Source organism: Ischnura elegans, chromosome 4 (assembly GCF_921293095.1).
Source record: "Ischnura elegans chromosome 4, ioIscEleg1.1, whole genome shotgun sequence".
NCBI lineage: Eukaryota > Metazoa > Arthropoda > Insecta > Odonata > Coenagrionidae > Ischnura > Ischnura elegans.
Window position 1 is genome coordinate 14,732,382 of NC_060249.1, and position 27,024 is coordinate 14,759,405.

Sequence of the window (27,024 nt, forward strand, 5' to 3'; positions counted from 1 at the left end):
AAGGAAAGTGACTGCTGAGGTAACAATGGTCGCAAGTATTCCAGCCCTGCTTAAAACCCAGCATAGCGAGACATTAGTGCCACTCCTCAGTAATTGGGCCCTACCCTCCCAGCCATAAACCCTTTATCACTTAATGTTGCTTCTAAGCAACATCAAAAATGTTTAAACTTTCAACTCTATTTAGGAGATATCTAAACTAAATATTATTTTGCAGTGTAAATTTTAATGACGAAATATTTAGCTGCCAGGATAATTATCATTGAGAGAAAAATTTTCAAGTTTTCAAAACGAAAATTCTTGAAATTTGATTTCTCCCAGAAACAGCTCTGGGTTAGAAAGTGTTAATGAACTTCCTCATAGTAGCGATCCATGGTGAACTGTTTTAATTGTTAATTATTTTTGCTAAGAAAACTTTGTTGCATACTCCAATCTTTTAAACTTTGAAATGAAATCTTTGTTTTTTTCTTGGCATAAGCCATTTTTGAACAAAATTTTAGTGTTATCATTAACAGACTCCCTAAAAAAAAATGGGTCCACAAATTATGGGATAAATGGGTCCATGGGATAAATGGGTGTAAAAATCTTAGTAACTTGTGTTTACTAACCTTTATAACTTGTGTTTAAAAACAAGTTGTTTTTGGATAACTCAGCACTAATAAAAAAAACATCACTGGGTAGTCTAACATTTACTGCAAAGGGTGACTTTAGCTGTGGAATGGGGATCACTAATGGTAGTGGCTTCTTGTAAGCCTATATTCCTCTTGCATTGCCAACCTTGATTGACCACTGGGACCTAAAATCTAGCACAATGAACTCCGTAAATTGCCGTAGGGGAGTCAAGGAAACTAGATAGCATAGTGGTCTGCTCAGTTTCCGAGAAAACCAAAAGTCTGTCCTTTGATTTGCAATCCAGGGGAATTTTTTCCCATGGATAATCTTGGGAACAACAACAGCTAGCCACTCACACATGAGAAATATGCATCTAAGAAAATGCTGAAGTAAAATTTTTAAATTTGAAGCAGTCAAATACAGACCAGGTTGTTCTCTGTAAATTTACCCAGACAGTTGACGATAGCTTATGTTTTAAGCGAGCTCCATCACCAAAATAACCTGGTCGAGAGAAATATACATATGAGTCCCCTTAATCATATTTTCTGGAAAGGATTATTAAAAAATAAAACAAAACAATAAAATAGTAGTAAAAAATTTTCATCTTCAAGATAAAAATTGATAACATTCAAATGCCGCCAACACTCATATATATCACAAAGCATAACAATGTACATGTTCAGTCTTCTTTATGCGTCACTACAACAACAATATGCAAAAGATAATTCGCTACAAAAAATGGTGAAGAAAAACAGGATTACTTTCAATGTTTTAACATAGCAGAGAGAAAACCACCTGCTATAAAAAAATATTGCAAGATTAATGGCAAAAAAATAAACTGAAAGAAAAGTTAATGATGTTTTCCAATATTGTAAAAGTAAATTGTGACAGCAGCAATATCCTCTAATTAAATTACAATATTAAAAATGTCACACGAACTTAATATAACAGCATTGTCATGCCACATTCGCCTCAAGAGTTAGCCCCAGACTGCAAATACTTTTGTGCATCTTTCCCAACAGCCTCGGCCACTGAGCTCATCCCGTCTTCCCTGTTGAAGAGAGAAATGATCAGACACACTTAAGTCATCTTTACACAAAATCAAAGCATAATACGTTAAAGAAAATCAAAATCAAATAGATGTCAGGGTTCCCACTCTAACTAAATTATAAAATTCACCGTTTTTTCCAGGTTTTCACGGTCTAAATTGCGTCAAATTCATGGTCTAAATTGCGTCAAATTCACGGTCTGTAGATGAGCCATTTTAGGAAGAAATATTGATCACATAGCAATCACCGGCCTCACGTTACCTAAAACTATATAGCAAACGCCACAAACGCCGAGAATGCAAACGCAGCAATTAAAGAGCTCTAATGACGTTGCCCATCATAAGCAAAATTTAGGGCCGGCTAAAGGTTGTGAGTGGGAAAATGGAGGGTGATAGGGAAGTGAAGAGGTGTCCGATTTCTCACCAGGGTTAATGGTCACTTTGGTTAACAGTCCTTCAATCACAGCCTTAAGGTCTGTGTGTCGTCATGGCACGCGGACCAATATTTGCGCTTCGAATATACGTGTGCAGATAAATGCGTGGACAGTGTCTGCGAGTGACTGACCTTGAAATATGATCGACACAATGATTTTTATCTTTATCCATCAATCGTAGATCTACAATCAACTTTGAGAGATTGCTAAGGTTTAATGATGAAATTCACGGCTATTTCCGGGTTTTTTCACGGTAGATGAAATTCACGGCTTATTCACGGTTTTAAGGTTTTCACGGTTGAGTGGGAACCCTGCATCATAAATTGGTTCCAGAAGTGCAACCCAAGATGAAATTTGATGTCTATAAGACTTATGTTCAAAAGTTTGGAAATAAGAATGGCCATTATGCATCTATCAATGGACAAACACAATACTCGCCCAAAAAAAAAGTCTACATGAAATTCCACCAATGATATTTGCAAAGAAAAATTCGTGGCAAGTTCCAACTATTTATACTTTGAAATTAATCTTTGTTTTATTCTTTTTGTTCATAGGCAATTTCTACACGAAATTGTAGTGTTATCATTAATGGACCGCTGGAGGAAAAGACTTAGTACCTTGTTTTTTACTAACATTCTAATTATCAACACTAGAAATCCATTAAAAGTTCTACAATACTTAAAAAATGTTAGTTACTTTTCTACAAGAGTAAATTATTGAAAATCACACACTACATTTTTTTTTAAAGTAATACTAGTGCAACTTAAGTTGACGATGGACTCGTGCTAAGAGGGACTTGGAAGTTCGAGTCGAGTGGCCAAGGTAACAGTAATGGCAATGGTTGAGTTGGATTCTAAATCAGTGGCTCGAGAATACATGGACAATCACCAAAAAGAGCTCTGTAGAGAGAGGTTTTAAAAATTGTCATGCTACTCTTATCACAGACAACGTTTTCCTTTCGTATGAACCACCAGAAAAGGATGGTAACACGAGCAATGCTAGTAGCAAGTCACTTGATGTGGTTATTAACATTGACATATTAGGAAATACAGTAAAACCTCTATGTAGTGAACCTCTTTACATCATAAACCTCCACACTTCATACCACGTCTACGGTCCCGTCTGATTAACATGTAAATTTATAGGCAAACCTCTTTGTAGTGAATCTCTTTATATCATAAAACATCATACCAAGGAGATACCCCCGAGACGGCCTAACTACCTCCGCAAATTGTACCGAGAAAACTAGAGACAATTGATGCAGCCGTGATTACGTACATGGAATGACATTTTCAGCGCTGTTTCACTCTTATTTTTCTTATATACACCCATGTCTCGTATAGCGCAATTTCGATATAGCGCAAATTCGTTCCTCGGGGAAACATTGTAACGCAGTGTAGCCTAATAAAAAATCTTAAACGCTCTCGTGATAAAACGTGAACTTGCGCTAAGTACACTCGAAATTTCTATCAATTTACGCATATTAATCATCTTCGCAGACGTTGCCATAAAATACTTACCGTATAAGCGCGTGTAAGAGGCGCACCTTTTTTCCCAAACATTGCAGCCGAAAATGGGGGTGCGCCTCTTACACAAACTTCTTATCTTCCCCCCTTCCCCTACCCGGTCGCAAGTCCAAGGGGAACTGAGGGGCCTTGGTTTACAGCGTGAGTCAGTCATCTGAAACCCTGGGTCAAAATCAAGCGGCAGATAGGGGAGTTTCTCCCTTAGTGACGTATTTTTAAAATACTCCTGTTTGAATTTCTTGTAAGCATCGCGCCGTCACGTCGGTATCCCAGAGGTGAACATTGAAAAGATCGCGCGGGGTGATTCGCTCCGGAGCGCGCGCTAAATTTACTGCCACGAGTGGGCATCCCGCGGCATTTATACTGCATATAGTAATCGCTTATCAAACGTAGGGATACGCGTGGTTTTGAAGGACATACCTGATTCGTCAACATCTGTCTTGCCGAGCAATTTCCATTCCGCTGAGCACCTGATTTTTCAAAAATTATCTTCAGACGTTAATATGAGGATTTTTGCAACTGAAAATTATATTGGTGTCAAAACCTGCGGTTTAAAAAATTCGAACGAGTGTGTTCATTGTTGGACTAGCGCTGAAGGAGAGGTCGAGGGGAAGGAGCGCGCTCCATATTTCAAGCTACGAGGCTATGAGCGAAGGAGCAAGGGAAGAACACGTCCGATCTTGCATGTGACGTCGTTGCCTTTAAAGTGAAGAGGCGAAGGCACGGCAGTGTTATATACGCAGTTTGCATTGCCTGAAGTTTCCAGTCCGTCTCGTCTTGTTTGAATGCGCTTATGCTACGCTTGTTTCTTCCGAAATTGTGCTGTTAGGACTAAGTTGAATATTAGTAGCCTTGTTTTAGCTATAAATCTTTGTGTCACTCAATTAGAGCTCAAAAAACTTAAATGCTGTCAGATATACGTCGCGTTAGGTCTAATTACTTTTTTTAACCTCGTGCGTGTCATACAATTGCTGAAAGATATCGAGATATATTTTCGAGCTCAGAAGGTGACTCACCTAGCATTTGACCTCCAGAAACTCGGAGAATTGAACCTGGTAGACCGAAAAAGGTCAGTTGGTGAGATGGGGTAGGGATGAAACGCGTTTCCATTGATCCCCTGTAACTTGATAATTTCCTATTTTCCTATGGAGTCCCGGAAAGGAAAAAAACGGCCCCTTGCACACACACCGAATTTGGACGGCCGGTAAAATATCGGCCGATATTTTACCGGCGAAGCGATGCTTGCACACACGCCGGATTTTTACCGGTCAAACGATAAGTTGCTATGTTTTTGAGCCGGCGACGGCGATCCACAGTGACAATGGCCGGCAGCTAACCGGCATTTAGCCTGTGCCGGCGCGTGTTCGGTACGTGTGCAAGCTCCAATGCTCTCCCATTGTTCACTATTGGAATGTGGACGGCCGATATTTTACCGGCCGTCCAAAAACGGTGTGTGTGCAAGGGGCCTTATATCTACGACGTGGTTATTATCCTAAGGCGCTGAGATTGCCCCGATTGTTGTCCTATCTCTTGGGAAGGTTCATGCTATGTGCCTGTCGTTTTTTGCCTTAAAATTTTCCACGGCTGCAATTCTATTGCAATACTCCTGCGAGAGCTTTTAAACAAAATTGTTCGTGAGTAGGACAAGCAACGTAGAGCGATGACGTATGCGAAGAGAGGATCGGAACTCTTTCTACTCCCTCTTATGCCGCTATTACCGCCGCAGTTATAAAAATTTCCTCTTTCAAATAGTACTGAAAGAGGAAATTTCGATAACTGTCGAAATTCCAGGCATACGTCTGCAACACCGCACGATAGGATAAAAAAAATACCGTAAAATTTTTTTCTTTACAGCTTCCTTCCTCAAAATAGGGGTGCGCCTCTTACACGTGTGCGCCTCTTACACCAGCTTATACGGTAATTCTTCATCAGGACTGTATTCTTCATACCGGGTGTGAGATGACCTGTTCATATAGTATGTTTCTCTCATTTTATGCCGACAGGAGCAAGGTTCCAACCGGAAAACGACAGGAGAAACATCTTACAGTATCGGAGAAATATAGATAGAAACGTTATTATCCACATTGATTGTTTTCCTACAAGAGACGTTTTATCATTTCTCAACGTGGTTAAGTATTGGTTTGCTAGCGTGAATTCCCAAAAAATGACACGCAAAAACCTGACGCACAAGGACTGGTGAAGGGGGCAGGACAAAGAAGGGTGGGGAAATGGCCTTCAGCTCTGCCTCAGTCTACTTTTGGGGGCCGTATTTTTTTGCGACGCACACAAGCTCAGTCTCCTTAGGGAGGGAGTGAATGGGAAATGCTGGGGAAGGAGGGGTTTGGGATGCGTAAGGTGGGTGTCAGCAAGATCAGCCAAAGGCGGCAGGAGGGAAGGGACGGCTTTGGAAAGACAGAACCCCAGCATGGGAGAACGGGGAAGCGCGTGAGAAGAAAGTTCATGGTTAGACTTGGAAGTGCGTCTTCATTACGAGAAGCCTGAAATATAAATTGGCGGTAAATAGAGCCCAGTACTTGAGATATTTAAATTGTTCATTCACAAAGGCCAATATATACACGAAAAGATATTATGGCGCGGATTGCATGTATCAACGTCCATTTCGGGATGTTATTAATTTCTGTTCCCATTTATAAAAGTAGCAAATATATTTGAAAGAATGATAATCATGAATAAAAATATCTAAATCGATATCCAAACGCACATGAGCAAAATAGATGAATGTATACATACCGATCCATCGCAAGTAATACCGCTCAAGCTTCTTCCGGTATAGGACTTAAAAATTCTGGATAATGCCTTGGTCCAAGGGCTGGGACTTGCTAGTCGAGTTCGGGGGTAAAAAGAGGACTCGAACATTAGCCAATTTTAGATCTTCCACGTATTTATGAACGGTGGCATTATCCATTATTAAAACAATTTTGCTGTTCTCTCCAGCAATTTTTCTCTGTAGACGTATAACCGTTTGCTGGAAAATTTCTCGGGTCATCCAGCTGTTTTTATTTGCATGGTAAAAAACGGGGAGGGCTTCCAATTTTACATGTTTAAGCACCGTGGCCTTTCAAATTTCCCAATGACAACGGGCTTATTTTGTCCGTGCCCGTTTGGTTGACGCACAGCCCCACAGTAACACGCACTTTACTCTTTTTTCCCCCATGGCACCTTTGCCCTTTGAAACCCAGGGTTACGTCAGGTAAGGCATTAAAAAATAGCCCAGTTTCAGGGGCCAGCGAGGGTGAGCTCGTCGAGGAAAGGGTCCCGGATTAGGGACCCTTCGAAGTGCTTCGGCGAAAAGTAGTCAAGTAGTCTTCGACGTACGTTCACAGCAGTGCAAAGGGTTAATTAGGGGTGTACGAAATACTCCGCGCGACCTTCCTGACATGTTAAAGTACGAATTATTGTCGATGCTATGTTTACGAACAGGCACGTAAATAGGGGCATAATGTCAGCCGCGATATTTTAACTGAACTCCTACTCCCCCTAAATTCCTACAGTGAGGTTTTTGGCGACCCATTTCTCTCCAAAGTTGCATTATTATTTACGATTTCGCACTTTTGATGGACCAGTTGGAAGCGCTGATTTTTTAGCTACTTACGCCGGCGTAACTAGTTTTGTTGACAAATTTTTCGCCGTAGTTCGTATAAACGAATGCCATTTGCTCCTAGGGACCGAGCCGAGGTTCGTAAATTCAAAAAATTTCGTATAATCGAAACTTCGTATAATCGAATAGCGCCATGTATTTAGCATAGGCTTTTCACCGGGACCGCAATATCACTTCATATAATCGAAAACTTCGTAAAATCCTGCTTCGTAAAATCAAGAGTTTACTGTAATTCTATTATCTTATGTGGTGACCTAAATGTAAATTTCCTCCAACAACAATGTGTGAAAGTTACACAAATCATGTCAGTTCTAGATTCATTCCATGTTACGGCCATAGTCAAGGAGCCTACTAGAATTACAAAAGCAAGTATGACCCTTATTGATCAAGTAATTACTAACATAGGGACAGACAAATGCATTTGATACTGGATTTTCAGACCATAAAGGTCTTTTAGTTAATTTCAAAGTCAATGAAAGCTCTAACCTCAGTTCACATTTTACGTATAAAAGGAATTTTGCTACTAATGAAATGCAGTTATTAGCTTATGATTTACAAAATGAAACTTGGGATGATGTGTATGGAGCAAATTCATTTGATGAAAAAATGGACGCATTTCTGGACAAGTTCCTGTTTTATTTTGATATTAACTTCCCAATGAAAAAATGCAAAATATCAAATAGATTGACAAGCAAACGCACCTGGCTCACTAACGAAATTGTTAACATGAGTAGATATAAAAGGGAACTATTTGAACTTGCAAAATCTACTGATGATAAAGAAATTAAATCTGAATATTATAACTTCAATAAATTTCTTAAGGAATGTGTCAGGAATGCTAAATCAGCATGCAATGAAAAATTTATTTCAAACTCTAAAAATGCATCAAAAGCAGCTTGGCAAGTCATCAAGAGGGAAACATGTAATGCAAGAACTGTTAAAAACTTTGAACTAGTTTCAGGTGCCAATGTCCTAATTAATCCTAATGAAATTGCTGAGAACTTCAATGATTATTTTATTAATGCTCCTGGTAATATAATTTCAGCATTTACCAGAAAGAATCATTCTAGCCGACCTAATGTCCCAGAAAGGGTTCTTCATTCCATTTTTTTATATCCCATCACCAATGATGAAATTATTGATATAGGTCATTCCTTTAAAAATAAGTTATCCTCAGGAGTTGATGAAATACCGGACAAGGTAATTAAATTTGCCATCCCTTTTATCAGCAAGCCTTTAGTATATCTTTGTAACTTGTCATTAAGTAATGGTATTTTCCCAAATCGCCTCAAATTAAGTAAAGTCTTACCTCTTCATAAAAAGGGAAATGAAAAGAATGTAGAAAACTATCGGCCAATTAGTTTATTATCAGGAATCTCTAAAATATTTGAAAGGGCAATGTATAAACGTGTAATGAGGTATTTAGAAATGAACTCCGTACTCTCAGGGCATCAATATGGTTTTAGGAAAGGCAGTTCAACATGTAAAGCTCTTCATGAATTTATTACCAAAACATTAAATGCAATTGATCGTAAACATCTGCCTATAGGAGTGTATCTAGATCTAACAAAGGCGTTTGATATTGTAAACCATGAAATTCTTCTTGAAAAGTTGAATAAATATGGAATCTCAGGTGTTGCAAACAAATGGTTTCATTCATATCTGCAGGGAAGGTTGCAATTGGTTGAAATAACTCATTTTGATTCATCATCAAATCTGAAGATAAATTATCAGTCTGCCAAATTGGAAGTCAAATCAGGTGTCCCCCAGGGCTCAATACTTGGACCCCTACTATTTTTATTGTACATTAATGACTTACCTAGTTGTATTCCTGAAGCAGAACCTGTTTTATTTGCTGATGATACAAGCATTCCTATTCATGGGACAACATTACAGTCATTAGAAAGCAGATTGCAAAATACTATGAAATCACTCAATAATTGGTTACAGGAAAATTTACTGGCCATTAATGTCCAAAAAACAGTATGCATAAATTTTAGCAAAGAGCCTATGGGTCCTGTATAATTTAATGATGCTAACCTGTCACTCGTGGATAATGTGAAATTCCTTGGAGTTATAATTGAGCCATCCTTAAAATGGTCCTCACATATTAACTCTTTAATCCCTAAATTGAGTAAAACCCTTTACCAACTAAGGCATCTTCGTCTTAGTACTAGTTTTAATATTCTTAAAATGCTTTATTTCTCTAATTTTCACTCACTCACTGGTCTTTTATTTTGGGGAGGATCAAATCATTGTACAAAAATTTTTCGTTTGCAAAAACAAGCCATAAGGATTATTTTTAACCTGCCTTACAGAGAGTCCTGTAGACCTTATTTCTGCAAATCTCAAATCATGCCTCTTCCTGCTCTGTACATATTTGAAGCTATATTGTTTGTTAAAAGGAATATGAGCATGTATGAGTTAAATTGTGACATTCACCAATATAACACGAGATCTAAGATGGATATACATGTTGAGCAAAGATCCTCTACATTAAATTCAGATGGACCATATCACAAAGGGGTTAAGCTGCATAACGTACTCCCTCACAGTATTAAGGGTATAGACTCTCTGAATAAATTCAAAGCTGAACTGAGGAATTTTATGCTCCAAAAACCAATGTATGCATCGGAAGAGTTTTTTTTGCTTTGCAAGGAGGGTCCTCTGTAAGGCAAGGTCTGTATAATACAACTGTACTATTTTATGTATATATAATGTGATATGAATGTATTGTATGATAAGGGCAGAGGCCCTTTATTGTAAAAAATTTTTTTTTTTTTTTCTTTTCTTCTTTTTGATATGCTGTAATTCTGTAAATTTAATTTGATTCAATTTGACGAAACTATGAAAATGTTCTTGCCTAAAGTGAATAAAAATTATTATTATTATTATTACTCGTCATTGGGTCCAGATAGCCGGCCTACCGAAGATTTATCTCGTCTCCTTAACAGAATGATAATAAATAATTTAGATCGTTAATTAAGCGTGGGGCTAGTGGAAATGAGTTTTTTTTTCAGCAATACGGTTTGAGACGTATTTTAGCCGTCGTAGGTTACCGGGCGATTGACTTCCAGGTAGAGGGTCTACGCTAAAGCCTTCAAGGTCATCAGTATTCACGGGGGAGAAATGGAGTGGTGGCCGAGTTGCGTATGAATAGCATCAACACATAAAAGGGTCCACTATAGAGTCTCAAACACAATGGCTTCGTTCCCTCCCCAGAGAAATTATAGCTTCATCATGAAATTAAGATCGCTCTACCATAACGGCGCGAGTGCGACTTTCGTCCACCCATTAAAGCTCAGTGGGTGGCAGCATTTCTTTATAGTAGTCGAATCCAGAATACTCCATAGCAATATTTGCGGTCGCGGGCTTCGTAAATAATTCATTGTACTAGCATCATTTCCATCGCATTCCGGATAGACAACTGCCGATAAGAAAACATCTTGAAAGGCCCTATGCAGGAGTTCTCGAAGTAAAATACGTCACGATTTTGAAAAATGAGTTTTCGAGAAATTATATTCTGCAACCCTCAGTTCGCTGGCTTCGCGGATTACGAAATTTGAGTCTATTCTAGTGAACTCATCAAACGACCCTTCAATATTCATGACTTTTGTGAGACCCTGCCAGGATTCACGGCTTTCGTCATCACTCGACTCCATCGCGTGGTCGCAGTTGACTGCAAACCGGATTGACAACTCCCGATAAGAAAACAGCTTGGAAGGCCTCATGCAGGAGTTCTTGAAGTAAAATAAGTCACGATAATGATGCTGTTGACTGTAAACCCGGTTTTTGCAAAATAACTAAATATGGTGACAGGTGCGACACGCTTCCAAGCTTTGCAAAGCCCTTGCATTACCTGCAAAATGGTCCTCTTCAATTTCGCCGATCCCTTACATCCATTCGACAAACCAAAAACTCCACTAAAATCCGACGGTAATGCCGCTTTGCCGCAGAAATGACCCCTCGGTCGAGAGGTCGCAACTTAGCTATTGCAGTTGGGGGGAAGAAAATAACACGCACATTTTTTATTGTTAGTCCTATGTTTGGGCCCGTGCAGCGATCGAGGAAGAAATCTACTTTCCCCATGAGTGCATCAACTCCCGCCAACCACCGCTGAATTAATCCCACTGTCATTCATGGATTTTTGCTGCTACCACAGGGGTGAGGCATCACCCCTGTGGTAGCAGTAAAATGGCATGTTTAGACTGTGTCGTCTTCTTCATGCAACAATTGACGGGCGTCGCAAACCTTTTTCTCAGGAGAAAATCAACACCGCTTCACATCACGTTAGGACATCGCTACAATCGCCGACAGACAGAGACTGACCTTTAGTATAAAGCACTCAATTCAACGTCTAGATCAATGGGAAATGTTGGCTTTCGTGTCTTAAGTGCGAATATTTTTTATCCAAGATTGCAGCAAATGCAAAAGTTTCTCCTATTTTTTAGATGATGTTGAAATATATAATGTGAATGAAACAAGAGTAACTACTGAGTCATATATTAAAGATAATTAAGAGATGCAAATTTTGGCTTTTATCTTCTAGCGCGCACATTGTATCTTCCGTAATTTAGTTAAATTTTAAAGAAGTTATCCAAGATGGCGGCCAGTGAAAAAAAATGCTTCTCGGAATTTACGGGTTGTAATTCTGTAAAGTATCTTAAACAACCGTCAAAAGAATGCGTTCGAAGTACATAGCTCTAGATATCATATCTTTGAGCGTGTAAATATTGGGACATTGAGTTATTTACGAAAGTCAGCATTAACATTTTTCGCAATTCGCCGCGAGCCGCGAGTTGGGGTCGGCGGAAACACACGACGGAAGGCTATGGTTACGGTTAATAATGACGATTCTGATTGGCTTATTCAGTGGAAGTCTCTGATTTGCCCTCCAACGTTACGAATATTAAATTATTCAGATGAAAATAAAAATTTAACCGGAAAAATTGGTTATTGGGAGGTGAATTTCACTCGATCGCGCCGAAATTTCATTTCGTTGATCGGGAGTTTTCGTAAAAGAGGAGTTCGTTCATCGGGGTTTTTCACTAATGTGTTTACATAGGCAATTGGCCGGACCAATAGCATTTGTTCGTTGAACGGAGTTCTTCGTTCAGCGGGCGTTCGTTAAGGTGAGGTTTTACTGTACCATTGAAGATGAGCAGTGGAGTAGCCAGGAAGTTCATTCGGGGGGGGGGGGGGGGGGGGGGGTCCAAAACCAAAGGTGAAAATTTTTGAAAAACAGGCTACTAAGTAGAAGGTTTTAAAAACTAATTTTAACACTTTTAATAATGGAAAGAACTTCATTTGTCAAAGAAATCTTTTGTAGTCATGATTTTTCAATATATTTTTTTCTTTTAAGAGGGAAAATAATTGTTTTTATATTTTAGGGGGGGGGTCTGGAACCCCCGGATCCCCCCCCCCCCCCGGCTACGCCACTGAAGATGAGCAATTTCTTACGGCATAAATCTTACAGCATATGTCTACTTATGTCTTATTGTAGACCAATCCTCTCTTTTAAAGGTGCACCTATCTTTCTCCAAAATGAATTATAATTGACTGATGGGTTACCAAGGCAGGGCACTAGCAATGGGACACTAACCGAAGGAGTTGATCTAGTTCTCTCTTGATCCGTGAAACTATAGGGGGGCCATGGTATGTGAAGGCCGTGTACAGCTGCACCAAGCTAGCACCAGCCCTCACTTTCTCATAGGCATCTTGTCCACTGGAGATGCCACCCACGCCAATTATGGGCACAGTGCCTGCAAAGGAAAAGATGACATTGAAGTGAAAACAAGCCAAGAATTTACTACCATTTCAAATATGTATATGAGATCTGGTTAAAGAAAATGATTACATAAATCTGTAACAACTTTAAGTGCAATTGCAGGCAACCACGTAAAGGTACACTGCTGTATAGTCTGCGGTTATACATTGAAAAATATCTATGATGAATTTTTCATTTTTCGATTCAGCCTTTGGACTGTAACACTAGGCAGTGGCGCAGCGAGGGGGTGGGGGGGTTTTGGTGGATAAACCCCCCCCCCCCCCCCCAGAGCTCAGAGAAATTTTAAGTTTAATCTATTTCACTTAATTGGATTAATATTGCTTATAGAATAGTGTGAGTGTTAACAAAATATCCCTCAGAAGGCCGTAAAACTCAACATTTTGAACCATTTGTCTTAACTTTATTTCTTGAACCTACTGCTTACCCTGGAGGGTATACCACTCCCCCAGGCACCCCAGTATTAGTTGCGCCTGAAACCCCCCTAGCCTTAATTTCTAGCTGCACCCCTGACACTAGGTGCACAAACATGATGCCCTGAGGCATAGTATGCCTGAGAGCATAAATCACCAAGTCCTCTAAAGCCAAAGGTTGAACTGCAAATTGAAGGAAGCCATCGTTCACAAAAGTTTTTCAACAATGATTCACATGAGGCCAACGCACAAGGCTGAGGAGTAGGAGAGAGGCAGAGACACACTTGAGTTTGTGATGTCATCAACGTCTCTGCAATAGGGTTGAGGGTGTCGATTTTTTGCTGCAAATAGCTTGGGATGCGGAATGTGAGAATACGAGCCTCTCTATTTCTTACATTTTATCACAAGCAACAGTGAAAAAAACTTAAGTGTACGGGTCCCTATGGCATCTTGATTAATTTAGGGAGATTCTTTCACTGAGAGAAGGAAGAAATCATTCATAAGCAGGGGCGCAGCTAGGAATTAAGGCTGGGGGGGGGGGGGGTTAGGTGCAACTAATACCGGGGTGTGTGGGGGTATGGAATACCCACCAGGATAAGCGGTAGGTGCGAGATTAATAAATTGTGGAATTTTAAAATAAATGGTTCAAAATGGTGAGTTATTACGGCTTTCTGAGGGATATTTTATTAATCCTTACACTATTCTATTAGTAATATCAATCCTCTTAAGTAAAATGGATTAAATTTAAATATTTCTCTGAGCTCTGGGGGGGGTTTTAATCCCCAAAACCCCCAATCGCTGCGCCAATGCTCATAAGAGTGTAAACAACAATGAACCATGCGAGGTCCATGTGCCAAGGAGTAGCTGAGAAGCTGTAAACCCACTCAGCATGACTTTGTGAAGTTATCAACTTATCTACATATGGGTTTAAGAACATTGATTTTTCACAGCAGACGGCTTGAGAAGTAGGTAAGGGATCGAAAAATGGAAAAATACAGGTCAATTCATTTTTTGAACTCTTTTGCAATAAAAAATTTCAAGAAAGAGCCCTTTATACAAATGAAATCAACTGATATTGTCATGACTTGGTGGAACGATGAGATATTCATGGTACCTAAAACAACATACCGTATTTCTCCGAATATTTCTTCTTACATTTTACTCTAATTTTGAGGCTTCAGTTTTAGGAAAAATTTGAAAAATATGTTTGAATATAGTCCCCCCCTTTACTTTTACCATTGGCAATTTCGAAAAAAAAGGGAGGACTATATTCAGAGAAATACGGTACATCATGCTCTTGAATGATTGTAGCACAGTCTAAGTCTGGGTCAGACTTATGAAGAATCTAATAAACCTCACTACCTTGATATTCTAACATTGAGGCTCAAGACATTGAACACAGGGGATCAGATTGGTGTGTTGACTTCCCACCCCATGGACCCAGGTTTAAATCCCAGCAATGGCAGAGATTATCCAGAGCCTGATCCCTACTTCAGTGCTGTATAGAGGGCACTTCAAGTACAGCACTCTATCCGTCAGATGGGACGTTAAGCCGTGGTCACCTCAGTGCCTTTTGTTGAGAGCAGCTTTCATTGAGGCAGCCATCATCCCAATGGTGTCTTTCATCGAGTGCCAGCCAATTCAGGGTTCTCACTCTAACTACATTATAAAATTCACGGTTTTTTCCAGGTTTTCACGGTCTAAATGTCATCAAATTCACGGTTTGTAGATAGGGCATTTTAGGCAGAAATATTGATCACGTAACAATCATCGGCCGCACGTTAACTAAAAATGTAACAAAGCCAACAGATGCCTTGAATGCAAACACAGCAATGAAAGTGCTGTCTCTCTCAGCTAAAATGTGTGAGTGGGAAAATGGAGAGAGCAGGGAAGTGAAGAAGTGCCTGATTTTTTGCCAAGGCTAATGTCTTCCAATCGCAGGCTTAAGGTCAATGTGCTGTCATGGCACACGGGCCAATTAATAAACGCGCTTTGAATACACGTGTGCAGATAAATGCGTGGACAGTGCACGTGACTCGGCCTTGAAACATGATCCAAATATCGATTTTTCTTTTAGACAAATCAAAATATCCATCTGTCTATCGTAGTAGGGTGGTTTCCTATTATTTTTTTATTGCCTTAATCGAAAGATTATTACTCCTGGAGTACGTATTTCACGCTGTTAGATTTTTAAATGATAATATCTATTTTTCGCGATTAAATGAAAAGTGAAAATTTTCAAGCGCGCGAAAACGCGACGCGTAACTATGAATGTCGGGAAATCTCTCCGTGCGACGTATTTCTGGTTCCCCCTCCGCCCGGTGAGGTGACCTTGAGGCGAGGCTTAGCGCTGATACGTCGCAGGCTGCCAGCGGGTAGCCTAGTGCCCTGCCGCCTGGTAGCGCTTGGCTTAAATAAGGATTATTAATACCTTATCAACCGAGGAAAACTTTCCGACCTTAGCCAGTTTTAATAAGTGATTATTAAGACATGTTTCCCTGAGCTCTGCGCCTCATGCATGCATTGGTAACCTCAGACGACGTATAACTCCTATCTTCTCCTATAGAAACTAGGTCCCTGTGACGTCACGTGGAGTGGCATCGCATGGGCGCCAATCTGGCCCTTTTCAAATGAGGATAAAAATGGACCATTGCCATTCGTCTACACCGGCATTTATAAAACGAAATAATTTGTATATTATGAATACACTAATGGTGGGTAACGAATCGCAATTATTGCCTTTTGTTTTCTTTGATGAAGGAAACTACCCTGTTCTACAATCAAGTTTGAGAGATTGCTAAGGTTGTATGATGAAATTCACGGCTATTTCCAGGTTTTTTCACAGTAGACAAAATTCATGGCTTATTCGCGGTTCTAAGGTTTTCACGGTTGAATGAGAACCCTACAATTTCTCTCCACCCATTCTTCCCTAAGGCTCAAGTGACCTTAACCGTTGGCTGCCTCCTCCAAATATGTACCACACCATAAATTGCACACACGTGCTGCTAGAGGCAGGGCAGAGACTTGCCTTTGGTGAGCAGATACATGTCAGCAATGAGGTGCGTAGAGAGCTTCGACAATGGCTTCCCACTCAGCCCCCCTGGCTCCTCACGGAATGCAGACGATAGGCTGGGACTGCGGCTCACAGTTGTATTGCTAACGATCAGACCATCGACTTTACACTGGGAATGGAAAGAGCCACACTTCAACACACAATACGTACTACTCACACAAAATTAGGGATTTCAGTGAATAACATTCACTCTTAATTCATGAAAAGAAATTAACACATAAAAATATTAAACACAAATCAAAGTAACACAAATCAAAGTAACACAAATATTAAACACTATAGCCCTGGGGAAAAAAACCCATGAAGAAAATCGGGGGAGACAACACGTACGTAACTTCACAAATTTACTTCTCACCCAGATTGCCACACAATAAGTTCTTCCAGCAAAAACATCAGGAGCAATGATGCATGCACCCAAAAGCCACTGTTTTCATTACAATACTCTCCTTTTGTTCATTTTCGCATCGTCTACCAGAATTGCCAATCATTATTTTTCAACTTCCATTGCTTTTTTCTAGTGATGGGTCGATTCTAAAATTTTAACGATTCCAATCCCGATTCCGATTCTGACATTTCCATTCCAATTCCATCGATTCTGATGCCATAGGCTCCAAGAAAAATATCACTTAATTCCAGGCAACAAGACAACCACTTAAAAAATTATTACTCTGTGAAAGAATCAGTTGACAAAAGCATCTTTCATATCATCGCTATGTAATTAAAATATAATAGCTAAATTTCAATACAGAACATACCTGAAAAGTGGTGTTACCTCATAGGTATTACTTAAGAATATTAGCACTCATGTTTAAATTTAAAATAAAAGTACCGTGGACAGGAATAAGGGATGAAGATACAAATTGAGCACATATATGGGACCACTGTATGAAAGAGTTGTAAGCCAAAGTCAGGACTTCAAACAATGCCCATTGACTGCTACCGAATGTCAGAAAATCTTAATTTTTCATGCGAAAGTAAAAGTTGTCGATTAGTAATGCATGATATGCGAATTGTTTAAAATTTGAGCGTGCGTAAGTCAAGCCAAAAAAGGAATCTCCACAAAGGTGCTAACAAAGAAATACTACCTTCTTCTTCAGTATCACAGATGCAACATCCTTCCTCTCCTGAGCAGTGAGGTCGGGGGCCAGTTTGAGCAGGAGAGGTCGGCGCATGGGAGCGGGGAGGGCATCCCGGGCCGACAACACATTCTCGAGCAGGACTTCCAGGGGCTTCTCCCCTTGGAGATCTCGCAGCCCTGGGGTGTTGGGGCTGCAAATGAGATACCACGAATCAACTATCCTCTTGATCCACATTCGCATTAACACAGAATACATAAGCATGAGAACGCAAACAACAGTCGCAGCGGATATGAGTCAATCAAACAGCAATTAGGTACTCAAATAAACTCGTTGAAAACAAAATCAACCTGACAAAGGAGATAAAAGTATTTATCTGTGGTTTTGTACTTTTTAAATCATTTCATCAGGTAAATGTTACATTTTTCCAGCTCTAGTAAGTCCCCTTTCTTTTGATTATTTTGGTTACATTTCTTTTCCCTGAATTTTGTATGTATTCTTTTTGTACACAGTAGTTTTTTTTCAAAAGAGCACCTGATTTCAGAGAATAAATTGTTCAACAGCCAAATATGTAATGAATGAATCTAGAAAAAATTATCTCATTATTTATAGCACAAACCATGAAGTATTTGTGCGGCTCAATGACAGTAGTGATTAAAAACTTCACTTTGCATGTAAATAAATTACCCAAAAATCAGAGGATGAAGTCGTTAAGAAGACCCATTGAGGGATTTTTATTATTGGAAGTTTTCTACTGGTTAAGTTTCACAAAGCTTTTGGACAATCATCCTGCCCTGTCTCCCTCCCACATCAAACTACTTCTATTAATGGTTATTGTCACCAGCTGTACCGTTTTAGCATACCTGGAGACATTTATGACTAGATAATCAGCCACATCAGAAAACTTCTGAACCCCCATGATATAATCAGGAACAGAATCCGGCGACTCTTTATTTTTTCCCAAATTTACTCCAACTAGTGCACTGCTATTCTTCTTCCTGAATTCACTTAAACGCTTATGCACAGCATCTTGCCCATCACTGTTAAATCCAAACCTGAAAAGCATATGTTCATTATTATTATTTGTCCCATGATTGAGGACTCAGTCAACGCCCAATAAATAAAATAGGCAATCACAATACAGGACATGTCAGGATAAATAAATTAGTTCTAAAAATTAATGAATATACATTTACAGAGGAATTACTTTTTTCATGCATAAAATACATATGTACCTACATACATACAAATAATATGTTATCTTAACGAAAATCATTGAAGCTATAATATTTTTTTACTATCAAAAAAATTTTCACATCTTTTGAAACATGTTCTTTTTTTATCTTAATATTCCTGAGGCAGCTTATCGTAAAAATTTAACATGGTTGATTTTGGTCATAAACTTGTATCCTTTGTACGATTATAACCAATATGCAACTTTAAATTGGTCCTAGTATGGTGCTCATATTGCTTTGAATCTTTTAGGCTGTTCATAAAAGTGTTAGAAGTAGCTATCAGAATTTAAGAAAATATGGATTAACATAAAAAAGTATTACCATCAAACTTACATCACTTTAAAATGAGCTCCCGCACCAATTTCCCATTACCATCGCTTGCAAAAGAGTTACAAAAATAAAGAGACCAATATTTCATAGACTTTTGATTTGTTGCCAATTTCTTGAGCTATCTGAGACAAGAAAACAAGATTCTTAACCCTTTTGCAGGTAATTTGGAGGCATCAGGAACTCGTGCCAAGCTATTCACCACTTCTCCACTACTTCCCAGTCTTGCGCATGGGCCTCAAGTGGGTTATTGTAATTTAAACTCTTGCAAATATATAATTTCTTCCCTCAAAGAAGGTTCTCTACGAACAGTGAACCATAATTCTAAAGACATCAACAGCCCATGAAAGTTGGGTGGTAAGTTTCCCATTTACTTACTTTCAACTTGTTAGACAACTGGCGAATGAGGAACATTTTTTCCCTAGATAACTTATCCTTCCCTTCTCTACACCAAATTTTTTAAATGAACAACAATATTTGGTGAGAATGAATAATTCCCTTATGCATCAAAATTTAGTGTAATTAGACCATAAAAGGATTTTTTCCTTTTCCTGACATCTGTATTTAATATTAAATTTAATATTTACATAAAAAGGATGTAAAAATTACCGTACAAGCGTATGTAAGAGGCGCACACGTGTAAGAGGCGCACCCCTATTTTGAGCATTGGAGCTATGAAGAAAAAAATTTAGCGGCATTTTTTTTATATTATCGCGCGGTGCTGCAGACGTACGCCTGGAATTTTGACAGTTATTGAACTTTCCTCTTTCAATATTAATTGAAAGAGGAAATTTTGATAACTGCGGCGGTAATAGCGGCATAAGAGGGAGTAGAAAGAGTTCCAATCCTCTCTTCGAGTACGCCGTTGCTCTACTATGCTAATGATGTCCTATTAACGAAGAATTTTGTTTAAACGCTCTCGCAGGAGTATTGCAATAGAATGCAGCCGTGGAAAATGTTAAGGCAAAACATGACAGGCACATAGCATGAACCTTCCCAAGAGCTTGGACAACAATCGAGGCACTCTCAGCGCCGTAGGATAATAATCACGTCGTAGATTTAACGGAACCACACTCGGCCCTCCATCAGCCAATGCCTCTGCCGTTTTTTTTCCTTTCCGAGACCCCACAGGAAAATAGGAAAACATCAAGTTACAGGGGAACAATGGAAACGTGTGTCATCCCTACCCCGTCTCACCAACTGACCTTGATCGATCTCCCAGTTTATGGAGGCCAAATGCTACGTGTTCTTCCCGTGCTCCTTCGCTCATAGCCTCGTAGCTTGAAATACGGAGGGGAGAGAGCGCGCTCCTTCCCCTCCGTATTTCGTTGCTTGCTAGAAGATCGCGCTCCTTCCCCTGGACCTCTCCTTCCGCGCTCTTCACTTATAAGCATTTCTGATTTCTTCCATCCACAATTTAGTCCAACAATGAACACACTCTTTCGAATTTTTTAAAGCGCAGGTTTTGACACCAATATAATTTTCAGTTGCTATAATCCTCATACTAGCGTCTGAAGATGATTTGTGGAAAATCAGGTCCTCAGCATAATGGAAATTACTCGGTGAGACAGATATTGACTATTGACCAGGTATGTCATTCAAAAATACGTGTTTCTCTACGTTTGATAACCTATTACTATATGCAGTATAAATGCCGCGGGATGCCCACTCGTGGCAGTAGATTTAGCGCACCCTCCGGAGCGAAAAACCCCCTCGCGATCTTTTTTGTGTTCACCTCTGGGGTACCGACGTGACGGCGCGATGCTTACAAGAAAAGCAAACAGGAGCATTTTAAAAATACGTCACTAAGGGAGAAACTCCCCTGCCTGCCGCTTGTTTTTGACCTAGGATTACAGATGACTGACTCACACTGAAAACCAAGGCCATTTTAAAAATACGTCACTAAGGGAGAAACTCCCCTGCCTGCCACTTGTTTTTGACCTAGGATTACAGATGACTGACTCACACTGAAAACCAAGGCCACTCAGTTCCCCTTAGACTTGTGACCGGTGAAGGGGAGGGGGGAAGATGAGAAGTTTGTGTAAGAGGCGCACCCTCATTTTTGGCTGCAATTTCTGGGAAAAAAGATGCGCCTCTTACACGCGCTTATACGGTACTTAATTGACAATTTGGTTCTCAATTATCATATCAACCAGAATCTTTAGAATCTTTCAACCAGAATCTTTTTGAATCTTTCTTTCATTATTGATGAGTCAATAAAAAACCATGAAGATGAGCAATAGAAATGACTTGTACTGAAGTACTTTCCATAATGTGACTCCAGGAGCAAGAGAATATTCTTCCAGGTGGCAGAGAGTATTACTTATTTAGGTTAGTAGTACTCTGTGTATATTAAAAAAAAAACATACATACCTATATTTCGTAAAATGTTATCCGGATTGTCACCGGGTCAGGATCTGCATAACTGCCAATGTTTTGATCTCCAATGATGGCCATCGAACAGTTGGCAGTTATGCAGCTCCTTACCCAGTGGCGATCCTGAGAACATTTTACGAAGTCTACTTGCCAGTAAAACACAGAATTCTTATATATACCAATATATATTGAAAAATGGCTCACAGATTAAACCTTCCAGCAACTGAAAATTTTAGGGGAATTAAGTGCCAATCACCACATTCATGCAGTAGGGGTTAGGGGGGGCCAGAGGATTTCTGTAGAGGGCATAAGCCACTACACCTACCATAGGGTAGTTTCTAGTGATGGGTCGGTTCGATTCCTCGATTCTCGGCCAAGAACCGGAATCGAAAACGAGTACTTGCCAAGGCGAAAAATCGATTCCGATTCCAGTAGTACTTCAAACAACAAAATAAACGACCGCGTTTCCAACAGTCATTTGAATTTTCGCGCCATGTAATCGTAATAACAAAACACATATCTTCTTGGGATGTGCGAGTACTCGAAAATTCAAGTCGATCGAGTAGTTAATACTCGACTCGAGCGTTTCGAGTCGCATTACGAATGTCGAGTCGAGCAGTTAAGGTTACAGTGCTTTCGAGGCTAGTAGGTCCAGCAATCTGCTGACAGGAAGCGCTATCATGAAACTCATGTAATAATGCAGTTTTTAAAGCCGATAAGTCATTCTAATGCCTTGGCCTGGTACATGAACATACATGTTCATGGCCTGGTAGTTTCAGCTTGCCGAATACACTATAGTTGTCGACGTTGGCGCCGAATACCTTTACGCCAGCCGCAGCGGCCGATCGTCTTCCTACCCGGCGCACACTAGTCCGAAATCGGAAAAAGCTGGAATAAAGTCCAAAATGACCTTTTTGGGGATAGAGACTTGAAACTCAGCGTAAATACTCATATATCATTACCAAATATTGCTTTATATGCCATTTCACATAAATACGAACCTTTGGTGAGATACAGAGGCCCAAGCATGACCAATTTTTCAATGCCACGCGAGATATCGTTTTTCCTCAAAAAATCTTTGAATTCATCCAAGTGGTTTTGCATTGGTGTGAGTTTTATGGAATATACAATGCAATATTCCTTTGATCTGGTGCTTTGCCTATACTTTCAATGACTTTCGAAGATTTTGGCTCTCATCTGTCGGGTTTTACAACGCAAAATGGCCGACCCGTTTTTCACGTGAAATTTGACATAAAGTAGACATTATCTTTCGTTTACGAAAAATATAACTCGGAAAATTTGATCCACAATATAAAGTAGAGGTTTCTAAAGAGTACTAATAAGAAATCTTGAAAAAAAATTGGGACGAAGGAAATAAAAGCGATTTTTCAATCGTGCGTCAAGGCTGAGCTACACGCTGCGGAACTTTAAGGCTCGGTAACTGAGGCCGATTTTTCAAGTTGTTTAAAACATTAGTCTTGAAAATCGTCATTTAAAGCATAGATAATCGTCTTCATTGACTTAAAACACTAAACTGAGGATGTTAAAAAGGATTATGTATAGATCGACTTGACCATTTAGCACATTACTCGAGTGAAAATACTAATAGGATTGGATATTTTTTGGAACCATCCCACGCATAAGAAATATGCCTTGGGTACTGAAGTAAAGTGAAGAGATTAAGTCAGCATGCTTAAGAGAGAAAAAAGATCTATTTCCGTGAAAGGCAACAACCGATACCCTTTTTCCCTTTCCACCTTCGCCGAGGTGAGTCGCGCGGTAGGGGGAGTTTTCACACCACAAGGCTCTTTTAGCTTTTTTTATTACTGCGACCGTCCGATGTGATATTCATTCGTAGCGTTTAGTTTCTTTCTTGAACTTAAAAAAGCAAGAGATTTTAAGGTTGATTAAATGACGTGAGAAGTATAGCATTTTTTTGGCTCTACAAAACTAAAGTTTAGTTCTATAGTTGTTCGCTTCGACCACTTGAATTCCATGAAGATTCAAGATCCAAAAAAATCGTTGATATAATTTTTAATAAAAATTCCATAGTCTCCGAAATCTTGCAATTTTGGTGGGCAAGTACTTTTACAAGTACAAGTACAAGTAAAAGCAAAGGCAATTATCTGCAGGCAGTAATACTGTAACATGGAGACGTCAAAACCTGCTGGCTGAGCATGTAGAATAATTGGTTTTTCTGCTTGAGAATTTGAAAGGGCCAAATATTACATGATTCATATACGTAGTATGTAATCTTTATTACAGCTATGAAAATTTCTGTACTCAGGTATGTTCTGTTTTGAAATTTAGCTATTATATTTTAATTACATACTCAGTAATTATTTGAAAGATGCTTTTGTCAACTGACTCTTTCACAGAGTAATATTTTTTAAAGTGGTTTTCTTGTTGCCTGGAATTAAGTGATATTTTCCTTGGAGCCTATGGCATCAGAATCGATGGAATCGGTATCAGTAGAATCGGAATCGAAATGTCAGAATCGGAATCGGGATCGGAATCGATAAAATTTTGGAATCGACCCATCACTAGTAGTTTCCTTCATCAAAGAAAACAAACTGCATTGATTTCGATTCGTTACCCACCATTAGTGTATTCATAATATAAAAATTATTTGGTTGTAGAAATACTGGTTTAGACGAATGGCAATGGTCAATTTTATTCTCATTTGAAAAAGGCCAGACTGGCACCCATGCGATGCCACTCCACGTGACGTCACAGGGACCTAGTTTCTATATGAGTAGATAGGAGTTTTACATCGTCTGAGATTACCAATGCATGCATGAGGCACAGACCTCAGGGAAACATGTCTTAATAATCACCTATTAAAACTGGCTAAGGTCGGAAAGTTTTCTTCCTTTGATAAGGTATTAATGATCCTTATTTAAGCCAAGCGCTACCTGCTAGCATCCTGCGTCGTATCAGCGCTGAAAGTCTCACCCCAAGGTCACCTCACTTGCGGCAGCGGAAACCAGAACGACGTCACACGGAGTTTTCCCAGCATTCATACTTAGCCGTCGCGTTTTCGCATGCTTGAAAATTTTCACTTTTCATTTAATCGCGAAAAATAGATATCGTCATTGAAAAATCTAAAAGCATGAAATACGAACTCCAGGAGTAATAATCTTTCGATTTAGGCAATAAAAAAATAATAGGAAACCACCCTATTGGCAGGTGAAGCCAGGGGTCTGCCATATTGTTCTACCTCACCTGAAGCAGAAATACACACACTTCCATGATAAATAAGGCTACTTAAACTTCATCAGAATCCTCTATGAGGGTTGAGGCTATGGGGGAGGGTATTAATCCTGTATCCCTTCTTGCATGGAGAGGGGAATAGTGGGGAGTAGTGCTGTCTCCAGAGGGCGCAAGAGAGGTATGGTCCAGGTGGGTGGGAGTGAACTGACCTTGTGACACCAAGGTTAGGGCAAATCTCATAAAAATCCAGAATATTTTTATCTTTCTGTAGCCTTGTCTATTTGATGATGAACATTTAATTTTCTTTGATGAGTTAAAAAATTTCAGACATTTTGATTTAGACATCTTAGAGTCATATCTGTGTGGTCACGTATGAGCTCAGAAAAATGAAGAGAATAGAACACAAATTGAGGAATGATGGTGAGTACTATATGATATATTTCTTACAGTCTATATCATTGTTTCCTACCTAAATTCAATTTTAAAATCATTATATAGCTGGATAAGGGGGATTCTAAGCAAGCATCATGAAAGCATATGATTTGAAATCATTTGATAGTAAAAAATGTTCAAATACCGGTTAATTATTGCTTCATCTTCCACGAGGCGGAAAACTCTGGGTTGTGGATTTCCAGGCTGTGGAAGAGGAGTAACTGAGCCCACCTCAACAAAACCAAAGCCTAGATCCTGGAGACCATGGATGGCTTCTCCTTGCTTATCAAATCCAGCAGCCATTCCAACTGGATTTGGGAAATGGAGACCCCATACTTCAGTGCCCTTCGAGCAGTATGCGAGAGGGTGTACATAATTGGAGAAAATATGTGAAAATCACATGAAGTAACAGTGGAGACTTAATGCTGGAAAACAATCAATCATATGAGAAGTAATACACTTTGTATATGATTTAGGGCTTCATGTGGTATCATCAAAACCTTCACCACATAATTCTAGGCTATAACATTTGTTAAATCTAAAAAATAAATCATCAATTTACCATAAATCATTGGAAATCAAGGCATGATACATTCTTAAATGTTTAACTTACGTACAACAGAGCAAATATTCACCACAGATAAACATGAGGAGAATCGGAGGCACCTCCAAGGGCGCACCCAGGATCATAACAAGGGGGGGGGGGAACCATGGTCTATGGTCTGGGGGGAGGGCAAACCAAGTTGTGACTTTAGTTTATGAGATCATTTCCTTGAAAAAATTGTTTTATTTTAGTTACATATCTTATACTAATACATATCATATTCCATGGGTTTAAAGAAAATTTGAATGCTTTCGTTTCAATTCAGTACTGATTTTGCTTAAAGACTTTTGCGATTTTTGCTTGCAACTAGCCCCTCACTGGGTACGCCCATGGGTATCTCTCTGAACCGATCTGTCAATCAGCCTTTACACATGTTTCAAAATCCTCCAAATAATAAGGCTATTCCCTAACTAATAGCAAGAAAAAGGAAATCTATTATTTCAGCCTTTGGATAAAATGACAATGTATCAAGGTCGTAATTAATGACACGTTACTCGACATATTACAACCGGGTTGACACTAAAATTAATGCCATTTTAATGTAATATGACACGTGAACAACATTATCCTAAGTAATGTTCAACACACTATATTATATTGAATACATAATAAACATTTCAAACATACCAAATTGGATCCATCTACGAACTTGGTTTTCGGAAATATTCTATACTTGGCTGCCATAATTGCGATATTGTGAGATGTTTCCGGGTCGAGTTTCCGTACAGCAGGCATAATAACATTTCTATAAAATTGTTCATTCTCTTTGTAGACACTCAAGGCGGTGAAAAATCCAAAACCACCACAAGACACCAGCACCGCGGAGGAAACTTTTCTCTGAAAATTAAGACGTCCACAGTCAATTATACACAATTGAACTGCCCTTCAATCAATTAAAATTTCAAAGGCACCTAATTAACCTTTAATGAAAAAGTAGGTGATAGAGACAACCATCCAACTAAAAAACTTTTACTGGCATACTAACCCAAATATTCTTCTTGGCGTTCATTGCCACACTAGATACGAAGAGAGAAAATTGCTGGAGTGCTCGGTAGATGATAAAATGAATCAATGACTCCTGTTTTGGGTCATAGGTTAAGTAACAGGATCGCTTGATAAGTGAACTAGGCAAACAATGACTCCCTAAGATACAAATATGGAACTAATTACAGCAACGCTGTCTTTACAAGAAATGATTGCTGATTAACATTTCATGTTCCATGTTTTTTGAATTATAACAAGTTTCTAACAAAA

The 27,024-nt window shown here is 39.3% G+C and overlaps 1 protein-coding gene across 1 annotated transcript; it reads right to left on the reverse strand.

The window, feature by feature from the left end:
- Window positions 1-1,188: 1,188 nt before the first annotated feature.
- Window positions 1,189-26,996, reverse strand: LOC124157074 (dihydroorotate dehydrogenase (quinone), mitochondrial). The gene is made up of 8 exons (XM_046531545.1): window positions 26,756-26,996; window positions 26,398-26,607; window positions 25,312-25,511; window positions 18,447-18,638; window positions 17,593-17,776; window positions 16,463-16,616; window positions 12,839-12,998; window positions 1,189-1,660 (listed from the first exon to the last, which is right to left on the reverse strand). Exons 1-8 carry the CDS (start codon window positions 26,777-26,779, stop codon window positions 1,582-1,584), a joined length of 1,203 nt encoding a protein of 400 aa, XP_046387501.1. The 5' UTR covers window positions 26,780-26,996; the 3' UTR covers window positions 1,189-1,581.
- Window positions 26,997-27,024: the final 28 nt, after the last annotated feature.